This window comes from Mixophyes fleayi, chromosome 3 (genome assembly GCF_038048845.1).
Source record: "Mixophyes fleayi isolate aMixFle1 chromosome 3, aMixFle1.hap1, whole genome shotgun sequence".
NCBI classification, from domain to species: Eukaryota; Metazoa; Chordata; class Amphibia; order Anura; family Limnodynastidae; genus Mixophyes; species Mixophyes fleayi.
This window is the reverse complement of record NC_134404.1, coordinates 70,986,727-71,012,682: the sequence shown is the minus strand read 5'-3', so window position 1 is coordinate 71,012,682 and position 25,956 is coordinate 70,986,727. Positions and strand designations below refer to the sequence as shown.

Here is a 25,956-nt window from a genome sequence, read left to right as displayed (position 1 = left end):
CGCATTGGAGGAAGAGGTAAATTTAATATGTGTTGGCAGATTTATAGTTACCGGTAGGTAGGGCGTGTCCTAGATCAACTTTAAATTTCAGTGTACAAATAAAACTATCAAGTATTTGTGTGCTACATGAAAAAACAGCAAGTACTTAACCTATGTGCAAAATAATAAACTAATTTGCACCCCCTGCATTGTAATATGCCTTACTTTCCTTAATGAATCAGGCCCATGGAGTATACAATCACTAGTAGAATGTGACACTATATATATATATATATATATATATATATATATATATATATATCACCACTTACCAGTCTACTTCGACCACTGATGTGATGCAGTACAGCTGTCAGTAGAAGATGAGCTCCACATGTCATTTATGGTATGTGAGGCTTTACAACAAAAAGCACTGCCGCTGGCTCTTGCATGGTTGCAAATTGTCCACTTCATTTATTGATTAAATAAATCATCATCATTTATTTATATAGCGCTACTAATTCCGCAGTGCTGTACAGAGAATTCACTCACATCAGTCCCTGTCCCATTGGGGATTACAGTCTAAATTCCCTAACACGCACACAGACAGACAAACAGACTAGGGTCAATTTGTTAGCAGCCAATTAACCTACCAGCATGTTTTTGGAGTGTGGGAGGAAACCGGAGCACCCGGAGGAAACCCACGCAAACACAGGGAGAACATACAAACTCCTCACAGATAAGGCCATGGTCAGAAATTGAACTCATGACCACAGTGCTGTAAGACAGAAGTGCTAACCACTACGCCACCATGCTGTTATAAAAACCAGATAGGATAAGATGCTTATAATCATAAATATATATCGCTTTATGTAAATAAGCTTAACTCTAACTTACATAACCCCTTTATAACATTATCTTTCTTTCACCACTGACTGCCTCAGATGTGCAGAGCCCTGGAGGTCTGTCTTTAACCCCATCATGAACTGCCAACAGCCACTATTTCATGCTTGAGAGATCAGTCATTAACTCATAAAGACCTTGCCCTTAGATGAACCTCTTCCATAAGCATCATCTTATTGGGAACTTGCCATAGGGAGTACCTTTTCCATACCCTCAGACTCCCTTACCAACAAAGGCACAACCTACATAACCTACATAGACGAAGACACGCTGGGAACTCAGCACAGAAAATAGGTTTGATAACTCAAATCTGTACAGCCTGACACACACCAACCTCTTTCTCCACTCGATCATGGATGCCTGAACACCATTAGGCTGTAAGGAAGGTAGACCAATGACCCATCCCAAGGCAGCCCTCTATTGGGCCGGCGAGGGACATCTATATATATATAAAAGAAAAAGTTTGTTTCTTTGTTGTTGGCAAATATCTTCAACACCCCTGCACCAACTGGGATAAAAACCAATGTGAGGTGGTCCAGTTGGATCTTGGCAAGGTTTTAGGGGGGCTAGGGTCTTGACTGGACCTCCTGTTGGTGTACATTGGGCAGAACTTTGACCTAGGGAGCCTGTTCTGAGCCTTCCACTGGGTGGATTTGGGCAAAAACTTCACAGACTGTTAACAATGGATCCCAGAAGACATAGTATGGGGATGAGGTCCCATTCGGACCTCCCATTGGTGGACGCTGGGCAGAACTTTGACTCGGGGAGCCTATTCTGAGTCTGTATTTGGACACCCCTGCACTGATTGGGATGTAACCAACACGAGATGGTGTAGTTGGATTCTGGACAGGTTTTAGGGGGGTTAAGGTCCTGGTTGGACCTCCCGTTGGTGTACGCTGGGCAGTACTCTGACCTGGGGAACCTGTTCTGAGCCTGCATTCAGACACCCCTGCAACGATTGGGTTGAAACCAAAGTGAGGTGGAGCAGTTGGATCCTGGTCAAATTTTAGGGGGCTAAGGTCCTGGTTGGACCTCCCGTTATGTACGTTGGGCTGAACTTTGACCTGGGGAGCCTGTTCTGAGCCTTTCACTGGATGGATTTGGCTGAAAAAATCAGAGACGGGCAACATTGGTTTCCAGAAGACATACTAGGGGGTTGAGGTCCCATTCGGACCTCCCTTTGGTGTATGCTGGCCAGAACTTTGACCCGGGGAGCCTGTTCTGTGACTTTCACTGGATGGATTTGGTTTGTTTGCATGTCCGGTTATGCATTCGGACACCCTGCACTGATTGGGATGAAACTAAAGTGAGATGGTCCAGTTGGATCCTGGCTGGGTTTTAGGGGTGGTTAGGGTCCTGGTCAGACCTCCTGTTGGTGTACGCTGGGCAGAACTTTGACCCAGGGAGCTTGTTCTGAGCCTGCATTCGGACACCTCTCTACTGATTGGGATGAAACCAACGTGAGGTGGAGCAGTTGGATCCTGGTCAGATTTTAGGGGGCTATGGTCCCGGTCGGATCTCCCGTTGGTGTACGTTGGGCTGAACTTTAACCTGGTGAGCCTGTTCTGAGCCTTCCACTGCATGGATTTGGACAAAAACTTCACAGACTGGTAACATTGGATCCCAGAAGACATAATAGGGGGTTGAGGTCCCATTCGGACCTAACTTTGGTGTATGCTGGGCAGAACTTTAACCAAGTAGCCTGTTCTGAGCCTGCATTTGGACACCCCTGCACCGATTGGGATGAAGGGAACACAAGATGGTGTAGTTGGATCCTGGCCAGGTTTTACGGGGGTTAGGGTCCGGGTTGAACCTCCTGTTAGTGTACACTGGGCAGAACTTTGAGCTTGGGAGCCTGTTCTGAGCCTTCCACTGAATGGATTTGGCCAAAAAGTTCACAGACTGGTAACATTGGATCCCAGAAGACATACTAGGGGGTTGAAGTCCCGTCAGACCTCCCGTTGGTGTATGCTAAACAGTATTTTGACCCGGGGAGCCTGTTCTGGGCCTTTCACTGGATGGATTTTGATGACATTTAATATAAAAACAAAAACAACACTGGGCAGCCACCTCATGGAAGAGCTGCTAAGCTGCTAATCATTTTTAAAATGTTGACAGTTACATCTAACTCAATGATAACTTAATAACTTGAAGATTTAAACCCGGGCAATGCTGGGTACTTCAGCTAGTAGTTTAATAAACACAATACCACAATAGACAAACATGTAATTGGGAACTCTACTAATCTGGTTTGACCTGATTATTATTGAGCATTGGGCTCAATATATAGGGTCAATTTACCAATATTGCTTCCAATATTGTAATGTGTGGTGAGTATTAGTTTTAGAGTGCACTATTCTCAATGCATTGGATTTTAGGTGTTCATATGTGTTAATGACAAATGTGTTAGACATATACAACCAATGTCAAAAGTACACCCCACAAAAAATAAGTACACTGGTGAATTCAAAACTTAATATTTAATAACTAATTATTTGTAATATTTGTACAGTCTAATGAGAAAGGTCAGTACTCTTTTTTTGTTTGCCAAATGTCTCCATCCTCAGCAATAATTATAGATTTTATATATCTTAAATTCATTAGAATGCTTTACTGAAAGTCAGAATCTGCCATTGTAAAGATCTCTGCCTTTTGTTATCAATATTGATATTGTAAATGTGTTTTCTTTGCCATTAAAGAGAATAGCAATTGGACTTTTCTGATAAATGCAAACATTAAGGATGTTAAATGGTGCTGTGATATATGTAAACATTAAGCATATGGCTTGATAATACTATGCAGGTACTGTAATGCTATATAACTGTGCTGGCTTTAAAGATTGAACTACAATTCTGCATGGTCATGGTCGGGATGCCAGAGACGAGACCTCTGGCAGCTTACTCTATGTTAGTCTGGCAGCTAGCTCTAACAATCTGGCAGCACTTTGGACCAGACTAGAAGTCTTTCCTGTAAGATTGAAAATTTTCTCTGTTAAAAGTTCAGCTTGTTCTCTGAGACTGTCCAAAGTATAACTGGCCCATCTCATCCCCCACAGTCTCTATATAAAATGAACTCCATCTGCTTCTTTGCCTGGCTCTGTAGCACTTCCCCCCATATTGCTCACTCTCATTGTTGTATACTTCTCTGGCATACTCAATAGCTGTAGCTGCATTTCAAGCTTCTGTGGCTAGGGTGGCTGTACCAGTAATGGCCGTGCTCATCTCCTCCTCACTCCCATGCTTCTTTTTCTTCTTCACCAGCTCTGCTGCCAAAAATTTCCTTTTTTGACTGGCCCTGACACACTTGTAACCTTGCTGCTCAAGCTTGCTAGAACACTTTAGTTTTCACCAACCGGGGTAACACTGGGGAGTCCTATACTGCCATTGGCTCTTCTTCCCCTGTCACACAACTCTACGGACACCCTGCCCTACTGGTGATCACTGGATCTGCATATTGCACACTTAATGGCAGTGTTTGGAGTTAATAAAGAGTAAGGGTGTGCACCGGGCACTTTTAGGGTTTTGGGTTCTGATTAGCTTGAGGTTTTGGGTTCTGATTTGCTTTGCCAAAACACCTGACGAAAGGTTTTGGTTCTGATTTCTGGTTTTGGGTCCTGATTTATATTTAAAAAAGCATAAAAAGCACTAAAATCCAGTTTTTGTTTTTTTTCCCACTCCTACGCTAATATTAACCTCAATAACATTCAATAACAATCATTTCCACTAATTTCCAGTCTGTTCTGAACACCTCACACCTCACAATATTGTTTTTAGTCCAAAACGTTGCACCGAGGTAGCTTTCTGGACTGCGTAGTGGAGTGGGCCCGGTACCCAATTTGGTATTGGGGCCACAATACCTCCTCCAACCATGGTACAGAGCATTCATCATTGAGATCCCATCAAGTATGTCAAAGACAGACAGGGTTGAAGTGTTATTTGTTGACTTTGTGAACAAAAAAACTGTCCCTGTTGCAAATCTTCGTGCAATGAAGAGTGACTTTTTCATTTAAAGGCTCAAGCTTTCAAGTGTAGTGTTTATAAGTTATATTATACTTTTGGTTTAATTTGTTTAATTTGTTTTAATTTTGTTTTACTTTGTGCTCATGGCAAACGACTGTTGAACGGTCACATAATGCCAAAAAAAGAGTTGCAAGATGGAATTGTCCTTGGGCCCTCCCACCCACCCTGATGTTGTTGAAATGCGCACTTTAACAAACCAATCATTTCAGCGACAGGGCCTACCAAACAACTGTGGCTGAAATGATTGCTTTGTTTGGGCCCCCACACCAAAAAAAGCTATTCATCTCTCCCTGTACAAACTAAACAGGCTCTACTGAGGCAAGATGTCGTCCTCATCCTCATCCTCTGATTCCTCTCCCTCTTCAGTGTGTACTTCCTCATCCTCACACATTATCAATTCGTCCCCGCTGGACTCCACAACCACAGGTCCCTCTGTAATATCTGGAGGCCAGTGCTGTACTTGATTGAGGAATTGATAATTCATTTCTATGAACATCATTTTTTCAACGTTCTGCGGAAGCAACCTCCTTCGCCACTCACTGACCAGGTTCCCCGCTGCACTAAAAACTCTTTCCGAGTACACACTGGAGGGGGGACAACTCAGGTAAAATAGAGCCAGTTTGTACAGGGGCTTCCAAACTGCCTTTTTTTCCTGCCAGTAACAATATGGACTGTCTAACATGTCTATTTGGATGGTGTCAGAAAAATAATCCTCGACAATTTTTTCTATTGTGACAGCATCCAATGCAGCGACAGTTGACATATCTGCAATGGTTGGCAGGTCCTTCAGTCCGGACCAGATTTTGTCTGCATCCCCGCTAGTGGGTCTTTTGGGAAAACTGAGTTTTTTTCTCGCTGCCACAGGTGTGGAAGAATATGAAGGTGGAGCTGTTGGCATGTCACGGTCCTCTTCAGAGGACAATTTCCTGACCAGCAGGTCTTTGCACCTCTGTAGACTTGTGTCCGCCAGAAACAGAGACACAACATACGCTTTAAACCGAGGATCGAGCACGGTGGCCAGAATGTATTCCTCTGACTTTAAAAGAGTGACCACCCTCGGATCCTGACAAAGCGTATGAAGGGCTTCATCCACAAGAGCTACATGCTTGGTGGAATCGCAATGGTTTACCAGATCCTCCTTCACTTTCTCCAGCTGCTACTGCAACAGCCTGATCAGGGGAATCACCTGACTCAAGCTGGCAGTGTCGGAACTGACTTCTCGTGTGGCAAGTTCAAACGGCTGCAGAACCTTGCACAACACGGAAATCAGTCTCCACTGCGCTTGTCTCAGGCGGATCCCCACTCCTTTTCCTATGTCGTAGGTGGCTGTGTAGGCTTGAAAGGCCTTTTGCTGCTCCTCCATCCTCTGCAGCATATAGAGGGTGGAGTTCCAGCGCGTCACAACCTCTTGTTTGAGGTGATGGCAGGGCAGGTTCATGCTTTTTTGATGTTGCTCGAGTCTGTGGTAGGCACTGGCAGAATGCCAAAAGTGTCCAGCAATTTTGCGGGCCACAGCAAGCATCTCCTGCACACCCCTGTCACTCTTGAGGTAATGCTGCAACACCAAATTAACGGTGTGGGCAAAACATGGGACGTGTTGGAAATTGCCCATATGTAATGCCCGCACAATGTTACTGGCGTTGTCTGACACCACAAATCCCCTAGAGAGTCTTAGTGGGGTAAGCCACTCCGAGATTATTTCCCTCATTTTTTCTAAGAGGTTGTCAGCGTTGTGCCTCTTACTAAAACCTGTGATACACAACGTTGCCTGCCTTGGCACGAGCAGCCGTTGTGGAGATGCTGCTACTGATGCAGCTGCTGCTGTTGCTGCGGAATGCGATGCATCCACCCAGTGGGCTGTCACAGTCATATAGTCCTTAGTTTGCCCTGAACCACTTGTCCACATGTCCGTGGTTAAGTGGACAGTGGGTACAACCGCATTTTTCAGAGCACTGAGGACACTTGTTCTTACTTCTCTGTACATCTTTGGTATCGCCTGCCTAGTGAAGTGGAATCTTGACGGGATTTGGTACCGGGGACACAATACCTCCATCAACCGTCTAAATCCCACTCCACTGATGGCGGACACCGAACGCACATCTAACACTAACATTGTGTCACGGGCACTAGGAGTCTTTGCCCAGAATATCACCAGATGATGTTCTTAACAGAGTAATATAGCTGGTACTATGGTCCTCTGGTAGCAGGGTGACAACGGAACAGGAGAATCAGCAGATGGTGAGAGAATGCTCAATGAAAGTCTATGACTAGCAGCAACTGGTAATGACTTAGATGTATGAACACGAGGAACCAGATGGACAAGTAAACGTGAGGAGAGTCAGTGGTCTGCGTACAGCAAGTTGTAGCACTGCTATAGTGAGGAGGAATGTCCAGGAGTAGAGAGGAGGTAGTGAAAGTCAGTGGTCTGCGTATAGCAAGTTGTACCACTGTCTATAGTGAAGGAATGGGTTCCAGGTGCAAGTAGGTAACGGGGAAGTCAGTGGTCTGCGTACAGCAAGTTGTACCACTGCTTATGTGAGAGGATACTTGAAACTGGTGCCAATGGGAAACAGGAGTCAGTGGTCTGCGTTCAGCAAGTTGTACCACTGCTATATATATGTGAGGAGGGGCACGAGGAGATGAATGGAATACAGAGGATACACGGGCGGCACACGGAACTTGATCCCACGATGATAACCACAATACAATAATAACTGAAAAGCGCTGCTTGAAGTATGCAAAGTCACTATAGAGATCCAGGTAATAGGAAACAAAGTCAATAGTAACAATAGCTTCAGTAGATGGAAGACTCCGGAGATGAACACAACACAGTCCAGACGGATATGCAACACAATAGCAAAGTCAATGGAAAGTATGCATACCGCGGTTCAGGAGAGCAGGCTGTCAAGGAGCAGTGCAGGGATACCTGAACGGCTGAACGCCGGCAGGAGGAGAGACCACTGGAGGATGGAAGCGGTAATCAGGTTGGTGCAGCGCACGAAAGGTAACCAGTAATCAAAGGAGCAATACTCAGGAAGCAGTAGTAAGTAAAACTGGAAACATGATGAACACGGGAGAGTTGAGGCTGTCTGGTATCCGGTAGTAGTAGCGGAGGCAGCGGAGGGGAGACACGCTGAACACAGGAGAGTAGAGGCGGTCTGGAATCCGGCAGTAGTAGCGAGGGCAGCGGAGGGGAGACACGCTGAACACAGGAAAATAGAGACAATCTGGAATCCGGCAGCAGTAGCAGATAGGAATCAGTGGAGAGCTGACACGATGAACACAGGAGAGTTGAGACGGTCTGGAACCCGGCAGTAGTAACGGAGGCAGCGGAGCGCAGACACGCTGAACACAGGAGAGTTGAGGCGGTCTGGAATCCGGCAGTAGTAGCAGATAGGAATCAGCTGAGTGCAGACACGATGAACACAGGAGAGTTGAGACGGTCTGAGATCCGACAACAGTAGCAGATAGGAATCAGCTAAGTGCATACATGATGAACACAGGAGAGTTGAAGTGGTCTGGAAACCACAATCGTAGTAGACAGGAATCAGCTGGAGCTGAATACACGAGGAAACACAGGAACACCTTCAGAGGCTCATGGGGAATGAGACTCCAAGATCAGGCAACTAGGTAATGATCACAGGTGGTTTAAATAGGGAGGGTTGCCTGATCATCCAATTAATTAAAAGCAACAGGTACTGAAGGTTTCATAAGAGCTGCACATGCGCAGACCCTCAGGATGGCGGACGGCCACGGTTCCTGAACACAGGAGAAATGGCACTCACAGTCCGGTGAGTGACAGTACCCCCCCTTTTAAAGGTGGGCACAGAACATATGGAACCGGGTTTGTCCGGAAACTTGGACTAAAACTTCTTAAGAAGAGCTGGAGCGTTGAGATCTTCTGCTTTAATCCATGAACGCTCTTCAGGACCAAAGCCCTTCCAATGAACGAGGAAACGAAGAACTCCTCGCGAAATTTTTGCATCTAATATGTGAGTAATCTCAAAGTCCTCCTCTTGATGAGCTTGAACTGGCCGAGGTGCTGAAGGAGGGACCGAGAAACGGTTGATGATAAGAGGTTTGAGCAAAGACACATGTAAGGCATTGGAAATACGAAGGTTCTTAGGTAGTAGAAGTTTGAAACAAACTGGATTTATCACTTGAATGATCCTATATGGACCAATAAAACGAGGAGCGGACTTCATAGATGGGACCTTCAAACGAATATTTTTGGTTGATAACCATAAATGATCTCCGATTTTAAGTGGTGGAATAGCCCGTCTCTTTTTATCTGCAAAAGACTTATATCTGGCAGATGTCTTCTTTAAACAGGTTTTGACCTGAGACCAAATATTTTTGAAGGTCTGACAAACAGTCTCTACAGCAGGAACTTGGGTGGGAGGGAGGGCAGGAAATTCCGGAAAAGACGGATGGTGACCGTAAACCACAAAGAATGGAGTTTTAGAAGATGATTCATGATACATGTTCTTATGTTCGAATTCAGCCCATGGAAGCTAATCTACCCAGTTGTCTTGGTTGGCTGAAGAGAACATCCTTATAAAAGTCTCAAGATCTTGATTGACCCTTTCAGTTTGTCCGTTTGATTGAGGATGGTAGGAGGATGAGAGTGATAATCGGATACCCAAGGTCTTACAAAGGGCCCGCCAGAATCTGGAAACTAATTGCACTCCTCTATCTGAAACAATCTCGGAAGGACATCCATGAATACGGAAGATTTCTTTGATGAAATAATCAGCCAGAGTAGATGAAGAAGGTAAACCGGTCAAAGGAACGAAATGTGCCATCTTCGAAAATCTATCCACCACTACCCAAATAGTATTGCACTTTTTACTAGGAGGAAGATCAGTAACAAAGTCCATACTAATATGGGTCCACGGCTTGGAAGGAATGGGTAGTGGTTGAAGCAAACCCACTGGAGTTCTGCGGGGAGTCTTAAACTGGGAACACAATTCACAAGCAGCCACAAAATCTTTGACATCTCTCCTCATAGAAGGCCACCAGTAACTTCGAGAAAGAATTTCAAAAGTCTTGCGTTCACCAGAATGTCCAGAAAAACGAGAAGAGTGAAACCACAAAAGGATTTTCTTCCTCAGAGCAGGAGGCACGAGGGTTTTCCCAAATGGTAGCACCTTAGTGGAAGAAGCAGCCAGAGAAACACATTTGGGGTCTAATATAGAGTGGTTGGGACCATCTTCAACGTCTGAGGATGTCACAAAAGCTCGAGATAGGGCGTCTGCTTTTTTATTTTTTGCAGCTGGTTTGAAGGTTATGATTAGTTCAAAACGAGAAATGCTTGACGAGGATTCAAACATTGAGCAGACTGTAAATATGACAAATTTTTATGATCAGTAAAAATTGTCACAGGATGACGAGCTCCTTCCAACAAATATCTCCATTCCTCTAATGCTACTTTTATAGCCAGCAACTCCTTGTCCCCGATGGTATAATTCTTCTCTGCAGGCAGAAGACCCCGAGAGTAAAAGGCACAAGGATGGAATTTTTGTTGCTCCGATCTTTGGGAGAGAATGGCTCCTAAGCCAACATTAGAGGCATCTACCTCTAGGAAGAAGGGAAGCGTCACATCAGGCTGTCGAAGAACAGGAGCGGAGGAGAAGGACTCTTTGAGAAACTGGAAAGCTTGAAGTGCCTCAGAGGACCATTGTTTAGTATTGGCCCCTTTACGAGTTAGGGCCACAATAGGAGATGCAATCGAGGAAAAATCTTGAATGAAGCGTCTATAGTAATTGGCAAAACCTAAAAAACGCTGAATTGCACGAAGAGTAGTTGGCTGAGGCCAATGTAATACAGCATTCACCTTTTCTGGATCCATCTGAAGACCAACTCCGGAGACAATATATCCCAGAAATGGAATCTGGGGCAACTCGACTGAACATTTTTCTAACTTGCAGAATAATGAATTTTTTCGGAGTCTGGAAAGGACCTCTGCCACATGTTGATGATGAGAAGGCAGGTCCTGAGAAAAGATTAATATGTCGTCCAGATAGACGACGACACAAACATATAACAAGTCCCGGAAGATCTCAGTAATGAAACCCTGGAAAACAGCGGGGGCTTTACATAACCCGAAGGGCATTACTAAATATTCATAATGCCCGTCTCTGGTGTTGAAAGCTGTCTTCCATTTGTCACCGGACCTGATTCGAATTAAATTATAGGCACCACGAAGATCCAGCTTGGTAAAGATCCGGGCTCCCTTGATACGATCAAATAACTCAGTAATTAATGGAATGGGATACCGATTTTTGATAGTTATGGCGTTAAGTCCACGGAAATCTATGCAAGGACGTAATGACCCATCCTTCTTTTTTACGAAGAAAAAACCTGCTCCAGCGGGAGAGGTAGAAGGTCGAATAAATCCTCGCTGGAGATTCTCTTTGATGTACTCAGATGTGGCTTGAGTTTCAGGTAACGAAAGTGGATACACACGACCCCTGGGAGGAGTCTTGCCAGGTTGAAGATCAATCGGACAGTCCCACGAACGATGAGGAGGAAGACGTTCAGACTGAAGTTTATCAAATACATCAGCAAAAGAAGCATACTGAGGAGGAAGTCCCGGTGAACAATGTGAAATGGAGGATTGCTGTATCTTGAGAGGAACGACTTGAGAGACGCATCGATGCTGACACTCAGACCCCCAAGACGTAACTTGAGGAGTGTGCCAGTCAATCTGGGGAGAATGACGTTGAAGCCATGGAAGGCCTAATACAATCGGACTGGTAGTAACAGGAAGAATTAAAAATGAAATTTCCTCCTGTTGTAATACACCAATTTGAAGGGTTACTGGAGACGTACTCTGGGTGATGAGACCATTAATAATGCGTGATCCATTGATAGCAGTCACAGTAATTGGTATTTTCAAAGTAATCACTGGTAGGGACCATTGATTCACGAGGGATTTAGAAATAAAATTTCCTGCAGCTCCAGAGTCAATAAGTGCTTGGGACATGAAAGATTTGGTAGCAAAGGAAACAGTAACATCAAAAGCACAAACTTTTAATTTCGTAGAACATGGAGAGGACTCCAGGGACCCTAACTTCACCTCTCCAGAACTGGTTAGGGCCTGGCATTACCCGATTTTTTAGGGCATGAATTGAGCATATGAGTAGAATCAGCACAATAGATACAAAGTCTATTTTTTACTCTTCGGTCCCTCTCCTCTGAAGTTAATTTGGAGCGACCTATCTCCATAGGTACTACCGGGGATGAAACTTGGCGAACTTGAGGACTTGAGCGAAGAGGTGCTTTATATGAAGTTGTTTTTTCAGACTCTCTTTCACGAAATCTCATGTCTACACGATGGCAAAGAGAAATCAAATCTTCTAGAGAAGTAGGTAATTCTTGAGTAGTCAGTGCATCTTTAATTTTATCAGAAAGCCCCTGCCAGAAGGCGGCAATTAAAGCTTCAGTGTTCCACTGAAGTTCAGAGGCTAATATCCGAAATTGAATGACGTACTGGGTTACAGTACGAAAACCCTGACGTAGACGGAGGATGCTGGATGCAGCGGAAATAACACGACCAGGTTCATCAAATACACTTCGAAACGTGGAAATAAATTTGGCACTATCTTGTAATAATGGATCATTTTTTTCCCACAGAGGGGAAGCCCATGCGAGAGCTTTTCCGGAAAACAAAGAAATGAGATAGGCCACTCTGGAACGATGAGTAGAGAAATTGTGAGGTTGAAGCTCAAAATGAACTGAGCATTGATTTAGAAAACCCCTGCATGTTTTGGGGTCTCCATCATATTTTGAAGGAGTAGGCAGGTGTAGCGTGGAAGCAGTAGACACCTGGGATGGCACTGGGGAAACGGATGAAGGCACAGGAGCATCAACAGTAGCTGTGATATTTTGCGCAGAAGTTCCTTGGGAGGCTAACGCCTGGCAACATTGCAGCAATTGTTGTTGGCGAACATCCTGTTGTTCAATACGGGTAACCAGATACTGCAGCATCTCTTTAGCTGTAGGTTCCGATCCTGGGTCTGTCATGGCCTGATCTTACTGTCACGGGCACTAGGAGTCTTTGCCCAGGATATCACCAGATGATGTTCTTAACAGAGTAATATAGCTGGTACTATGGTCCTCTGGTAGCAGGGTGACAACGGAACAGGAGAATCAGCAGATGGTGAGAGAATGCTCAATGAAAGTCTATGACTAGCAGCAACTGGTAATGACTTAGATGTATGAACACGAGGAACCAGATGGACAAGTAAACGTGAGGAGAGTGAGTGGTCTGCGTACAGCAAGTTGTAGCACTGCTATAGTGAGGAGGAATGTCCAGGAGTAGAGAGGAGGTAGTGAAAGTCAGTGGTCTGCGTATAGCAAGTTGTACCACTGTCTGTAGTGAAGGAATGGGTTCCAGGTGCAAGTAGGTAACGGGGAAGTCAGTGGTCTGCGTACAGCAAGTTGTACCACTGCTTATGTGAGAGGATACTTGAAACTGGTGCCAATGGGAAACAGGAGTCAGTGGTCTGCATTCAGCAAGTTGTACCACTGCTATATATATGTGAGGAGGGGCACGAGGAGATGAATGGAATACAGAGGATACACGGGCGGCACACGGAACTTGATCCCACGATGATAACCACAATACAATAATAACTGACAAGCGCTGCTTGAAGTATGCAAAGTCACTATAGAGATCCAGGTAATAGGAAACAAAGTCGATAGTAACAATAGCTTCAGTAGATGGAAGACTCCGGAGATGAACACAACACAGTCCAGACGGATATGCAACACAATAGCAAAGTCAATGGAAAGTATGCATACCGCGGTTCAGGAGAGCAGGCTGTCAAGGAGCAGTGCAGGGATACCTGAACGGCTGAACGCCGGCAGGAGGAGAGACCACTGGAGGATGGAAGCGGTAATCAGGTTGGTGCAGCGCACGAAAGGTAACCGGTAATCAAAGGAGCAATACTCAGGAAGCAGTAGTAAGTAAAACTGGAAACATGATGAACACGGGAGAGTTGAGGCTGTCTGTTATCCGGTAGTAGTAGCGGAGGCAGCGGAGGGGAGACACGCTGAACACAGGAGAGTAGAGGCGGTCTGGAATCCGGCAGTAGTAACGAAGGCAGCGGAGGGGAGACACACTGAACGAAGGAGAGTAGAGACGGTCTGGAATCTGGCAGCAGTAGCAGATAGGAATCAGTGGAGAGCTGACACGATGAACACAGGAGAGTTGAGACGGTCTGGAACCCGGCAGTAGTAACGGAGGCAGCGGAGAGCAGACACGCTGAACACAGGAGAGTTGAGGCGGTCTGGAATCAGGCAGTAGTAGCAGATAGGAATCAGCTAAGTGCATACACGATGAACACAGGAGAGTTGAAGTGGTCTGGAAACCACAATCGTAGTAGACAGGAATCAGCTGGAGCTGAATACACGAGGAAACACAGGAACACCTTCAGAGGCTCATGGGGAATGAGACTCCAAGATCAGGCAACTAGGTAATGATCACAGGTGGTTTAAACAGGGAGGGTTGCCTGATCATCCAATTAATTAAAAGCAACAGGTACTGAAGGTTTCATAAGAGCTGCACATGCGCAGACCCTCAGGATGGCGGACGGCCACGGTTCCTGAACACAGGAGAAATGGCACTCCCAGTCCGGTGAGTGACACATTGCTGTTATTGACGCTGTTATCCGCTTTGCCATAGGATGACTAGTGTCGTACTTGGTGCTCATGGCAAATGACTGTTGCACGGTCAATTGTTTGGTGAAAGACGTAGCGGTCTTACGACTTCCCCTCTGGGAAGATGACCGACTACCAGCAGCAACAGCAGCAGTGGCAGTAGTAGGCGTACCGCTGCAGGATTCCTCGGATGAATCCCGTATTAAAGAGGACTCAGTCTGGCTGGTGACATGGCCTGCAGGACTAAATCTGATGGAGATTGTGGAGGAAGTTGACAAGGAGGGTGTTGGTGGTGTGTATCCAACAGGACCAAGAGATTTAGGTGTCCCTGGACTGATGACGGTCCTAGCACAAGTTCCTGAACTAACCACTGAACTATGAAGGTTATTCAGGTGACGTATAAGGGAGGATGTCACTAGGTGGCCAATATCCTTACCCCTGCTTATTTGAGCTTTACATAAGCTACATATGGCCATACATTTGTTGTCAGGATTTGGATAAAAATAACTCCAGACCAAAGAGGTGCATTTTTTGGTCTTCTGACCAGGCATGACGATGGGCTTTTTCATCCCATGGACAACAGCTGTTTCCCCCCCTGGTGCCTCATTTACAATAACCACATCAGCATCCTCATCATCAAGTTCCACCACAGCGCCAGCTACATCAATATCCTCCTCCCGGTGTACAACATTGACACCTTGATTATCCAAATCTGGATCTACACTGTGGGTGATCCTTCCAGCATATGCAGAGGGTGTGCTGCAAATGGTGGATGGAGTCACCTCTTCCCGTACAGTGATGGAAAGGTCAGGCTTTTCAACCACCAACACCCTTGGAATTGCCTTGGGGATTTGTGATGTCATCTGTTTAGAAGACAGAGTTGTTTGCTGTTTTGTTGTTGTTGCTGACCGCATAACGCTCTTCAAATTTTTTGAGAGGGGGGGAGGAGGAGGGCTTAGATCCTTGGGTGAAGCTGAACCACTAGTCCTGAACACGGGCCAGGGCCTAAGCCGTTCCTTGCCACTCCGTGTCGTAAATGGCATATTGGCAAGTATTCGTTTCTCCTCAGATGTTTTTAATTATCTTTTTTTGGAAATTTTAGTCAACTTTGGGTTTTTGGATTTTACATGCCCTGTATTAGGAGACTGGGCATCGGCCTTGGCAGACGACGTTGATGGTATTTCATCGTCTATGTCATGACTAGTGGCAGCAGCTTCAGCATTAGGAGGAAGTGGTTCTTGATCTTTCCCTACTTTATCCTCCAAATTTTGGTACTCCATTATATGCAGCTCAAGAGAGCGTACCCCTAAACCACACACACTGGGCAAAGCCTTTACAAATTATCTGCGGCACAGGAGAGTACCACTGGACTGTAGTTATACAGCAGTACCTATTTTTAGTGACAGCTGCAAGAGTGAACGTAGTGTGAATTTGAATTGAAATAGTACTACCTAATTTTTGTGACAGCTGGAAGAGTAAACGTAATGTGACTTTGAATTGAAATAGTACTACCTATTTTTTGTGACAGCTGCAAGGGTGAACGTAGTGTGACTTTGAATTGAAATAGTACTACCTATTTTTTTAATAAATTTTTTATAACTTTGGGATAATTTAGAAATAACAATGCCCTTAGCAGAACAGAGCACAGGACACAGCACCACTGGAATCAGCAGGACACAGCACTGCACAAAGCACCACTGGACTCAGCAGGACAGAGCACAGGACACAGCACCACTGGACTGGACTGAGCAGAACACAGCACAGCACAGCACAGCACAAGAAATCACAGGACAGAGGACCACCTAATACACCCTCCCTCTTCCCTGATCAATGCCCGAGTGAAGATGGTGGCGGCAAGCGGGGAATTTAAAGGATCCGGGTAAGTTTCGGAATCGGCGGGAATACCCGGACATCGCTCGGATCTGACTCGGAATCACACTGTTCGGGTGGGCTCGGATTCCAGACATCCGAGCCCGCTCATCCTTAATAAAGAGTACATATGGGCAGCACAGTGGCCTAGTGGTTAGCACGTCTGCCTCACAGCACTGGGGTCATGAGTTCGATTCCCGACCATGGCCTTATCTGTGTGGAGTTTGTATGTTCTCCCTGTGTTTGCGTGGGTTTCCTCCGGGTGCTCCGGTTTCCTCCCACACTCCAAAAAAAAACATACTGGTACGTTAATTGGCTGCAATCAAAAATTGACCCTAGGCTCTCCCTCTTTGTCTGTCTGTCTCCCTCTCGGTCTGTCTGTGTGATTGTGTGTCTATAGTAGGGAATTTAGACTGTAAGCTCCAATGGGGCAGGGACTGATGTGAATGAGTTCTCTGTACAGCGCTGCGGAATTAGTGGCGCTATATAAATAAATGATGATGATGATGATGATGATATTCATGGCAGTGAAAGCTTAATGAGACACTATACCTCATTGACAGTGATGATTTAAAACATATCACTAAGGAGATATCAGAGGTTCAAGGAAATGATTGATAGATTAAAAACCTAATCAGAAGCATTGGACATTTGAAGCAAGAGCACTTTATTTCAGGAGTTTATGATCTAGTTCTGTAATCAATCATAAATTTAATGTAAAGGATACACAATTTTAAGTGGTATTGTAAAAAGGTGGGACACCTGAGGTTCTTCTAGATGAAAGAAATTCACAAATGAAAACTAGATTTTGATTGAGAATCTCTTTTAAAGTTCTACTACTACCTAGATAAAAGATTATCTACTAAGGTGCCCTCTCCAGCTTGAGCTGTATTCTGTAAGTCTATATGAGACAGAATGGGGGAGGGAGGACCAATCACAAGTTGTATTTGTCCTCCTGTTCACCCCCCATCCCCCATGGCTTTCGTCCGAGGATATAACAAGGGAGCCCTGGAAAAAGGCTCCAACAAGCAGCCCAGGTAGAGGGAGGAGCACCTTAGTAAAATGTTTTACTCAGTGGTACTGTAGTTTTAATCACCATTTAATAGCTAATCTACTACAGGTAGTGAGAACTGCAATCCAGAAAATGTAATCTAAAATGTAATACGGGCACATGTAACATGTTATAAAAATGACATATGCAAAAGTTCCCTATTATTGTTCACCAAGTGCATGTGATCTGAAATATAATAATGGGGTGTTTACCATACTCATCTCTACAGAAAGGGAAATATTGTGTATCACTTTATTCTCCCATTTGAACACATGATTATTTTTTCAGGACATTTAAATGTGGAGATGTGCCCCGGAACAGCGCCCAGCAGGAAGAGGGCGAAGATGGATCCTGCTGCAGTGCCCATGAAGAGGGCGAAGAAGCGAAGATGGATCCCGCTTGTCAGGCGCTGTCCCCGTGCTGTGTCCGTCGCACAGGGACGGACGCCTGCTACTGCCGCTGAGCGCTCGGTTGCTAGGCAACCGAGCACACTTCCGAGTCGGCGGTCACGCGTTCCGTGGCTAGGCCACGGAACGCTTCCCAGTAGTTCCGGCGGTGGTGTTCGGCGTCACCACCGCCGCTGATTAGAGTTGGCTATATAAGGATCACTCTGGCACTAGGAGAGTGCCAGAGTATTAGGTCCCACCTAGCTCCAGCGTTCCTGTGCATTCCTTAGTTACTCCTGTGAATTACCCGGATTGTTCCTGACCACTCTTCTTCTGTACTCCTTGTGTATTGAACCCGGCTTGCTGACCATTCTCTCCTGCGCTTCTGACCCCGGACCCGGCTATTCTTGACTTCGATATTGGATTCTCCCTGTGGCATATCCTGACTTTTGGTTCTGACCCGGCTATTCCTGACTACGATATTGGATTCTCCCTGTGGCATATCCTGATTCTCTCAGTTCTGACCCAGCCTGCCTGACACCGTCTTCCATCCTACTGCTTCACTGGTTGCTCCCTCTGAGGACCGTGACCTGCGTGTCTCCTGCAGTTAAGACCATACTCCCTTGCGGGGGTTCCTGGCGAAGACCCGGGACACGTTAGACTCCGCGCCTATTTGGTGAGTAGTGCCAAAACCAGTAAGCAGAATATTCTGAGTTTGTGACACCGCTGCTGTGCCCGTGAAGAGGGTGAAGAAAGAAAATACCGCTCTTGCGATCCAGCACTGGTGAGTATTTCTCTTTTTTTTCAGGTCCGGCCAGCAGTGGGCAGATGAGTCAATCAGGACTCGCCTCCCCCTGATGGCCAATTGGCGGCCAGATGAGTGAGACAATCCTGGCTCAACTACGGCCGTTTAAATTATTGGTGCCACGGCGAACCAATCAGCACTCACGGCGGTGCCGAGTGATGATGTCATGCCAGCGGTTATTTAAGCCGCTGGGCAGCACCATCTTGTCAGAAGTCTGCCGGTTGAGAGAGAAGAGGACGTCGTGGGACGTATAGAGCCCATAGTCAGGAAGGGAACAAGGCCCTAGTTAGTGGGCTCAGAGCCCAAGTCACAGGGGGCATAAGGCCCATAGTCAGGGCACAAGGCCTTGTAGGTAAGGCCACAAAGCCCTTAATAGCTGGGCAGAAGAGCCCATGGTGTAGGGCATAAGGCCCCTGGTAAAGAGGGCACCGGGTCCTGTAGGTAGCGGGCGTGAGAGCCCTGATCTAGAATAGGGTGCAGTCCCAGAGTTGTGTCGTGTAAATCTAGGTGATAGTCCTAGGAAACAGTCGAGCAGAAGCTCCTGTTAGTGAAATACTAAAATCTAGGTGATAGTCCTATGCAACAGTCGAGCAGAAGGCTCCTGTTAGTGCTATACTAAACCGTCTGGTTAGATAGCAGAGGTGTGTATTCCGTGGTCAGCCTTCCAGATACAGCAGCAGAGTCTTATTCCACCTGTGTGGTGAATACTGTATTGTGCATTGTATTTGGTTGTGCTGTGTGTGTTTATTTACAGGTTCAAGACATCAGGCCCCCATTAAATGTAGGCTCTTGTTTCCTTACTGTTTTCCTGTTATAACCTGTGTATGTGGGGACAAGGGGTAGTTAGGAGCACACACACAGTTAGGGAAGAACACACGGTAGTCTTCCCATCACTGGCAGTGCAGCACAGCCCATTTGAGTTCCAGGGGTGCGTCCCGTAGTTCCATTTGGGTGTTTCAGTCCAAGTTCCGGCAGGATCCCTGGTGGTTCCAGATTGGGGCGATGTTCCGCTTGGGTGAAGGTGGTCGTTTCGAGTTTCGGTAGTGACGACTGGCGGTTCCGTGCGGAAGCTGCCACTCTGGTGGTGCGCTGCTTCAGTGAGCCTCAATTGTGCAGGTAGAGACTGGTCCTTGGGATTCCGTGAGTGACTCCATAGTGAGGAGATAGTTTTCTCGGTACGACCTGGCTGAGGGTTTTAGAATCAGCCCTCCAGAGTAGAACGTGAACACCGGCTGTTGTTCCCCGTAGGTAGAGGGAGGAGGCTTAGGAAGTGCACTACACTCAGTTTATAGTAAATTTGCGTTCCTGACTATTAGTTAGTTGTAGGGTCGGGCTGCCTGTTGTTAGCTAGTGCCAGTTGTGTGGGTTGTACATACTAGCTTCACTTGTAGAGTAGAGGGAGGCTGTGTTCTGTCCGACTTCCAGAGGTGACGGAGAGGAGAAGGAGACCAGGGACCGAAAGTTGGAGTGCCCAGTGAGTATAACGCTCTATTCCTACTTCTGGTTAGGCCCTCACCGAAGGGTGAGTAGAGTATATGTGGCGGGACTGTTCCTGGTCCCAAAGACTTGTAGTTCCGTGCCCTTGGCAAGAGCAAATCAAGGTGGCGGCAAGCAAGATTTACTTGAGTGTCTCTGCTCATTGCTGTGGTCTCGTACAGTTCCTTTCCTGGTAGGCATGGCCTTAATTTCTGTTTCTTCCTTAAAGGGAAGTGGAGTGAGGTGACAGAGGTTGGTTGCTGGTCTGCCAGGATAGGAGAGCGGCTGGGATGCCTCGGAAACGGACGGGAAGTGGTCATTGTTTGGAAGGTAAATTATCTGTGTGCATCTGTCCTGTTCCCCGCAGGCGTTACACGGACCTGCACATGTGCAGCCACAGTCAGCCTTAGCTGTCAAAAAGGGGGCGGGGACTAAATCGCCCCCAGTAAAATTATATTCTAGATCCGTCCCTGAATAACAGGTAGGTGAGAACAACACCATTTTAATATATAATGGGGGGAATTCAATTGCCGGCAATGTGGCGTGCAAATATCGCACTGCACACATTGCCTTCAATTATGGTAGAAATTTCTGTCAAAATCTCTAACGCAAAGTGTCTCACGGAATTTCCGGAGACATTTTGCAGCTAATTGAATTCCCCGCATAATGTGATGTGTAAAGAGGCACTGCCACAGCCCTTGTTGGTCATGCCCCCATCACTATGAGGTCATGCCCCTTTCAACAGCGCCTCCCTACTCCTACTATGTGTGAAGAAAGTCGCTGTACTGGGGCCCCAAATTCCTCATGCGCCCCTGACTGGCAGAATACCATGCCGTGCTGAATGGGACTTTACCGACCATTAGCTGGGTATAAGGGGGCATAACTGACAGGGATCTCTGTGCATTGTCACTGGTGAGGGTCTCTGTGCCTTGATATGTGGTGCAGGTTTTATACAGTGTGTTCAGAGAACAGTATGCAATCTACCCATTTACTTGGAGCAGTCTGTACAGGGGAGGTAATGTCCAGTTTGCCAAATGGCACATACACGATTGTGACGTACAGTTTATTGGCGCATGTGTAGTAAGGATTGCACTTATTCACCTGGTAAATTCAGTATATAATTCCCACCAATAAATGAAAGAGCTGATTATTCCCCTGATGAAGTCCATAAGCTTGGAAGTCGTATAAAACACGTCGGGACTGCCATCTTGAGCTATTACCTGCTGATTTCTGAACTCTCATGAACACTAGATCACAGAGGAAACATGGAACTCCATATTGGTTACACATCCTTGGGACTCTATCATACCAGATAAGCTGTTTTGTATATTTGTGAAAGTGCATACATTATTTTTATTATTAAGTTTATTAAAAGTAATCCAAATTTACTACACTATTTGGTTGCTGTTTGTTTGCTTGATATTATTCTTTATTCTAAAGGAAAACCTTCCAACAAGAAGAACTGCCAAGGATGTCAAGATAACAAACAGATAACAGTATCTCTGCAGGGTACATAAATTAACAGTGGGAGAGTGGGCAAAGGCTGCAGTCACAATTTAATGTTGTTGGGCATGGAATTTCTCCATAGCTTGCAAACTGGGTACATCTTATTGGTGACAGAAGGATCAAGGCAGAGTTATTGTGATGGACATTAGGCAGCCACAAATGCACTTTGCATTCAGAAATAATACATTACTGTTAGATTTGTACAGAATTTTGAAATGTATATATTAATAATAATTCATTTTCAATTTGGCGTCTCTTTAACTTTTCTCAATGTTTTTCCCTATCTAAAGTAAAATAACGAATTTTCTCCCTGTAAATCTTTTTAAACCACATCAGACCTTAAAGATTCTTAAATATTAAACACCTAGGGCTAGATTTACTAAGCTGCGGGTTTGAAAAAGTGGGGATGTTGCCTATAGCAACCAATCAGATTCTAGCTTTCATTTAATTAGTACCTTCTCCAAAATGATAGCTAGAATCTGATTGGTTGCTATAGGCAACATCCCCACTTTTTCAAACCCGCCGCTTAGTAAATCTAGCCCCTAGTCTCCTATGTATTTGAAGTGTTAAGCCACCAGCTTAGATTGTTAACTAATCACTTATGGAAGTGTTAAACAAAGCACATATAAATATTGTTGTAAGAGTTTGATGTTTGCTAGTTTCCTGACAGCAGCTAGCCATGATAGCCCACAGTGAATGTCGAAAAAAGATGGTATTTTTACATTAATAAAATATTAAGTTGCCAAATAGCCTGTGGTAGGATGGACCTCCTATGCCACCCTGACTGTAGTGTGGCTGTGGACCAGCTGGTCTTGCCTTTCCACCATTCCCTATCTTTATCCCAAGTGCACCTTTCCTTTCGCAGTAGGAGGAGCCTGCTGTCACCTTTAGGCTCCTACTCCAGCGCCTAAAACCGCTTCTTTCTGAGTAACTCTCGCTGCTTGTGTACCTCCTTGCTAATACACCTGGGCCTCTGCCCTGGACCCCTGATCTCTTCCTTTAGATCAGGGTTGCTGTGGATGGTTCTCCCTGGCCTATCACACTGGCCAGAGCTGCAAGGCAGCAGGCAAAGCACTGGTACTGGAATGCTGGGTCCCAACCTCAGATCAGCCAGATTACGGATTCGATTGGTTTAATCTGTAGGTCACAGGAATTGCTACAGGAAAGTAGGCGTCAAAGCAGGATCTTGAAGCAGTTATGTTTTATTAGCTCCAGCAGTCCTAATAAGGACAGTTACACATGCCAGTTTGTGGTACTAGCGATCTTTTCAGAAGTTACAGATGGTATGATGAATCATTACATGGTCAAACAGTGCTCTTTTTATACACATTCTGACACACATGTTAGCAGGGCGTAACACCGCCCCCCTGATCCTAGATGGCTTTGCAAAGACTGAGATATTACATCATATATTTATTACCAGGATGCGATATGTTCTCCAAACGTGGATTTAAATGCAATGCAAAGTTAACAAAATTACACCAATCTGTGATATCCTAAATCAAATTGTTCAGAGGTTTCCTTTCACTTCAGCAAGGCGGGATAACAGGTAAAGACTCCCTGCTATGCTTTCAGGCTAAAGACATGTTGGTCACTTCACATGAAAATAATTAATTAGCATGAGGCTTCCTTTAGAAAAGTTACAAAATCCAATCATCATACTTCCCAACATTTAGAATCCCGAAAGCGGACAAAACAAGTACTGCCCCTCCCGCCCTAACCCTGCCCACAAATGGACATATTTGTCCTAGATTTCTTTTAAGCCCCACACCATTTGCGGCCCATGAATCGGGGTGTACCACTAAAATCGGGACAGTTGGAGGAGGCATGTGTCATTATTATTATTTGCCATTCACAGAAAATATATTTATATTTGTTTTTCTCTGTAGGTAGCTGCTCACAGACTTTCTAGTTACTGTTCTATACATATTATTGTTTTAAAAACACTGCTGATGTACTATGTGTTTATTATTATTATTATTATTATTATTATTATTATTAATAATAATAATAATAATAATAAAATAATGTCAGCTTCTTTACTATTACTTTGTTCACGTGAGTATACATAAAACGATTGAGTGTTCTTTCAGAGGCGCCATGATATCAGGCTTAAGGGACGAATATTATGTGCCTTGTACTGCTTGGGGAAAATCTATTATACAGTCTTTAGCCCTGTTATGTCTAACAAGAAAAGCTAAATGCGATATTGATTATAGTGAATAAAATCAATAGACTTTGCTTTCAGTCACCATTAAGAGGTGTGATATTATGGGTACAGAGGCTTAGCAGGCATGGAATGTCCCGCTTTATCTGACAAATCTAAGTAATCACGTAGTCACCCCATCTGTTGCTTTGTTATGGTAATGGAAGGGTATAGACTCAACTTTATGATCATAGGCAACCAAGTAATTTACTGGTGATACAATGCTCAGAGATGTTTTGACTCATGGCTCTGGGAGACACAGTGTTCTATTGGGACATCTGTTAAATGAAAGCCAGATTCTTCAATATGATCATGAAAGTGCTTTGGAAAATAAGCTTCAAATCCACCAGTTTTTGTTGGAATACAATAGAGACACAGGGATGATTGTTTTGTGCGGATTTTAGCCTGGACTGACCGTCTGAGCTCGGGGATAAAAAAAATGAACTCTTCTTCAGAATGCAGCCTGGCAAAGATAGTCAACGCCTCACTTATGTTGCAAAGAGAAGTGTATGCCAATCGCTCTGAGGGGATTAACAAGCCATCGACCTACATAATACGGGAGTGGATTGTTTATACATCTTACTCAGAAATGCATATGTTTATTATCCCCACAATCTTCTGCTGTGTGACAGCTCTCTTTTTTACTCCTTCTATATTATTCGCAATTTACTCCAACATTGCTATGCGCCAGGAAATGAGATTCTTGCTCCTGGGAAATACAGTGCTTTGTGACTTGATATACCTTATGTTCTACACTGTGACTGCCATATGCAACGTAATGAACCTGAAGATCCCTAAACATGTTTGCGTGCTGTTTCTGTTTCTGTTGGCTGTTACGTACTGGGGAGGAGTCCTCACCACAGCCTCGATGGTGGTGGACACTTACTTGGCAGTCTTGCGGCCTCTTCACTACATGTCATTGCTCCCGGCACGGAGAACTAAAAAATTGTTGATGTTGCTTTGGTTTTCATCTTTCTTCTTCCCTGCAGTCGTCTTTTTGGCCTTGTACTTTACCCAAAAACCAGGGCCGTGTCCTCTCGAGCTTTGCTCCTTACCTATGATTTTGCTCACGACTTTGCACGGTGATGATGCTCTTAAGTTGTGTTATATTCTGTTTGTTATTATTTTTCTAGTATGCTTCTCCTTAATCTTTTGCTGTTATATAGTTTTGTGTTATAAAACAAGAGAAACGGGAATCTGGAAAAGTGTGTCCTCAAGAGCCAATATAACCTTTTTAATGCATCACACCATATTGTTCTTTTATTTGAGTCCACTTCTCCTATTGCTTACAGAATCCTTGCTGTATATGGGAAACGTGATTGGCTTAAGAACAGGACTGTGGGTAACAATGACCATCAGCAATGTGCTAGTAGTGTTCCCAAAGGCTGCCTCACCTTGTTTATATGGGCTTCGGTATAGAGAAATATATAAATCATTCAAGATCTTTTTTAGATTAAGAAAACACAGATTGATTGCACCTGTTGTATCAGATATGTAATTTCATGCACCAATAGGCTTATTCAGTAACCTGGTGCAAATACTGTAATACAATTGTACTGTAATTAATAGCAACCAATTAGATATTAAAGACAATAGGATGATTATCGGGCATGTTGTTAAATACAGTCGAAAGATGACTCTTATTGTCCCCTTTTGTGCGTTCCAGCCGCACTAACGCACCCCAATGACACTGCAAGTAATACGGCTGTCTTAGCCGAGTGCCAAAAGTCAAATCGCATCCCATTTGGCCACCTACACATATAGATACATTGGACAATGATCTGGTCGCTCAGTGGCAGGGTCTCTGTTGGTGCAGCCAGCTTAGCACAAGCACACATCTGTTTTTTTAAGCACATTTTAGATAAATATTATTAAATAAACTTTCACAGTTTTAGAAGTTTAATAAGATATTGAACAAATTGTTGTGCTTCTCTTATTGATCAAATTCTGTAACGTGTAATTTTTGCATGAAATATACAAAAGAAAAATTATCAACCATTATAATACATAAATATGGACATGACAGTGCACAAAGGGGAAAGCAGAACCATTAACATTCTGTTTCATTAAAATGGATGAGAAAACAAATCTCA

At 44.8% G+C, this 25,956-nt stretch overlaps 1 protein-coding gene across 1 annotated transcript; it reads left to right on the top strand.

Moving 5' to 3' along the window:
• Positions 1–17,408: 17,408 nt before the first annotated feature.
• Positions 17,409–25,391, top strand: LOC142143141 (putative G-protein coupled receptor 148). Its single transcript, XM_075200853.1, has 3 exons — positions 17,409–17,470; positions 17,773–17,885; positions 24,496–25,391. Exons 1-3 carry the CDS (start codon positions 17,409–17,411, stop codon positions 25,359–25,361), a joined length of 1,041 nt encoding a protein of 346 aa, XP_075056954.1. The 3' UTR covers positions 25,362–25,391.
• Positions 25,392–25,956: the final 565 nt, after the last annotated feature.

Coding starts and splice junctions, on each gene's coding strand:
- LOC142143141 (XM_075200853.1), top strand. CDS start 17,409: ATGGCTTTCGTCCGAGGATATAACAAGGGAGCCCTGGAAAAAGGCTCC. Junction 17,471..17,772: donor GGCTCCAACAAGCAGCCCAG/GTAGAGGGAGGA, acceptor TTATTTTTTCAG/GACATTTAAATGTGGAGATG. Junction 17,886..24,495: donor AGCGAAGATGGATCCCGCTT/GTCAGGCGCTGT, acceptor GCTGTGTGACAG/CTCTCTTTTTTACTCCTTCT.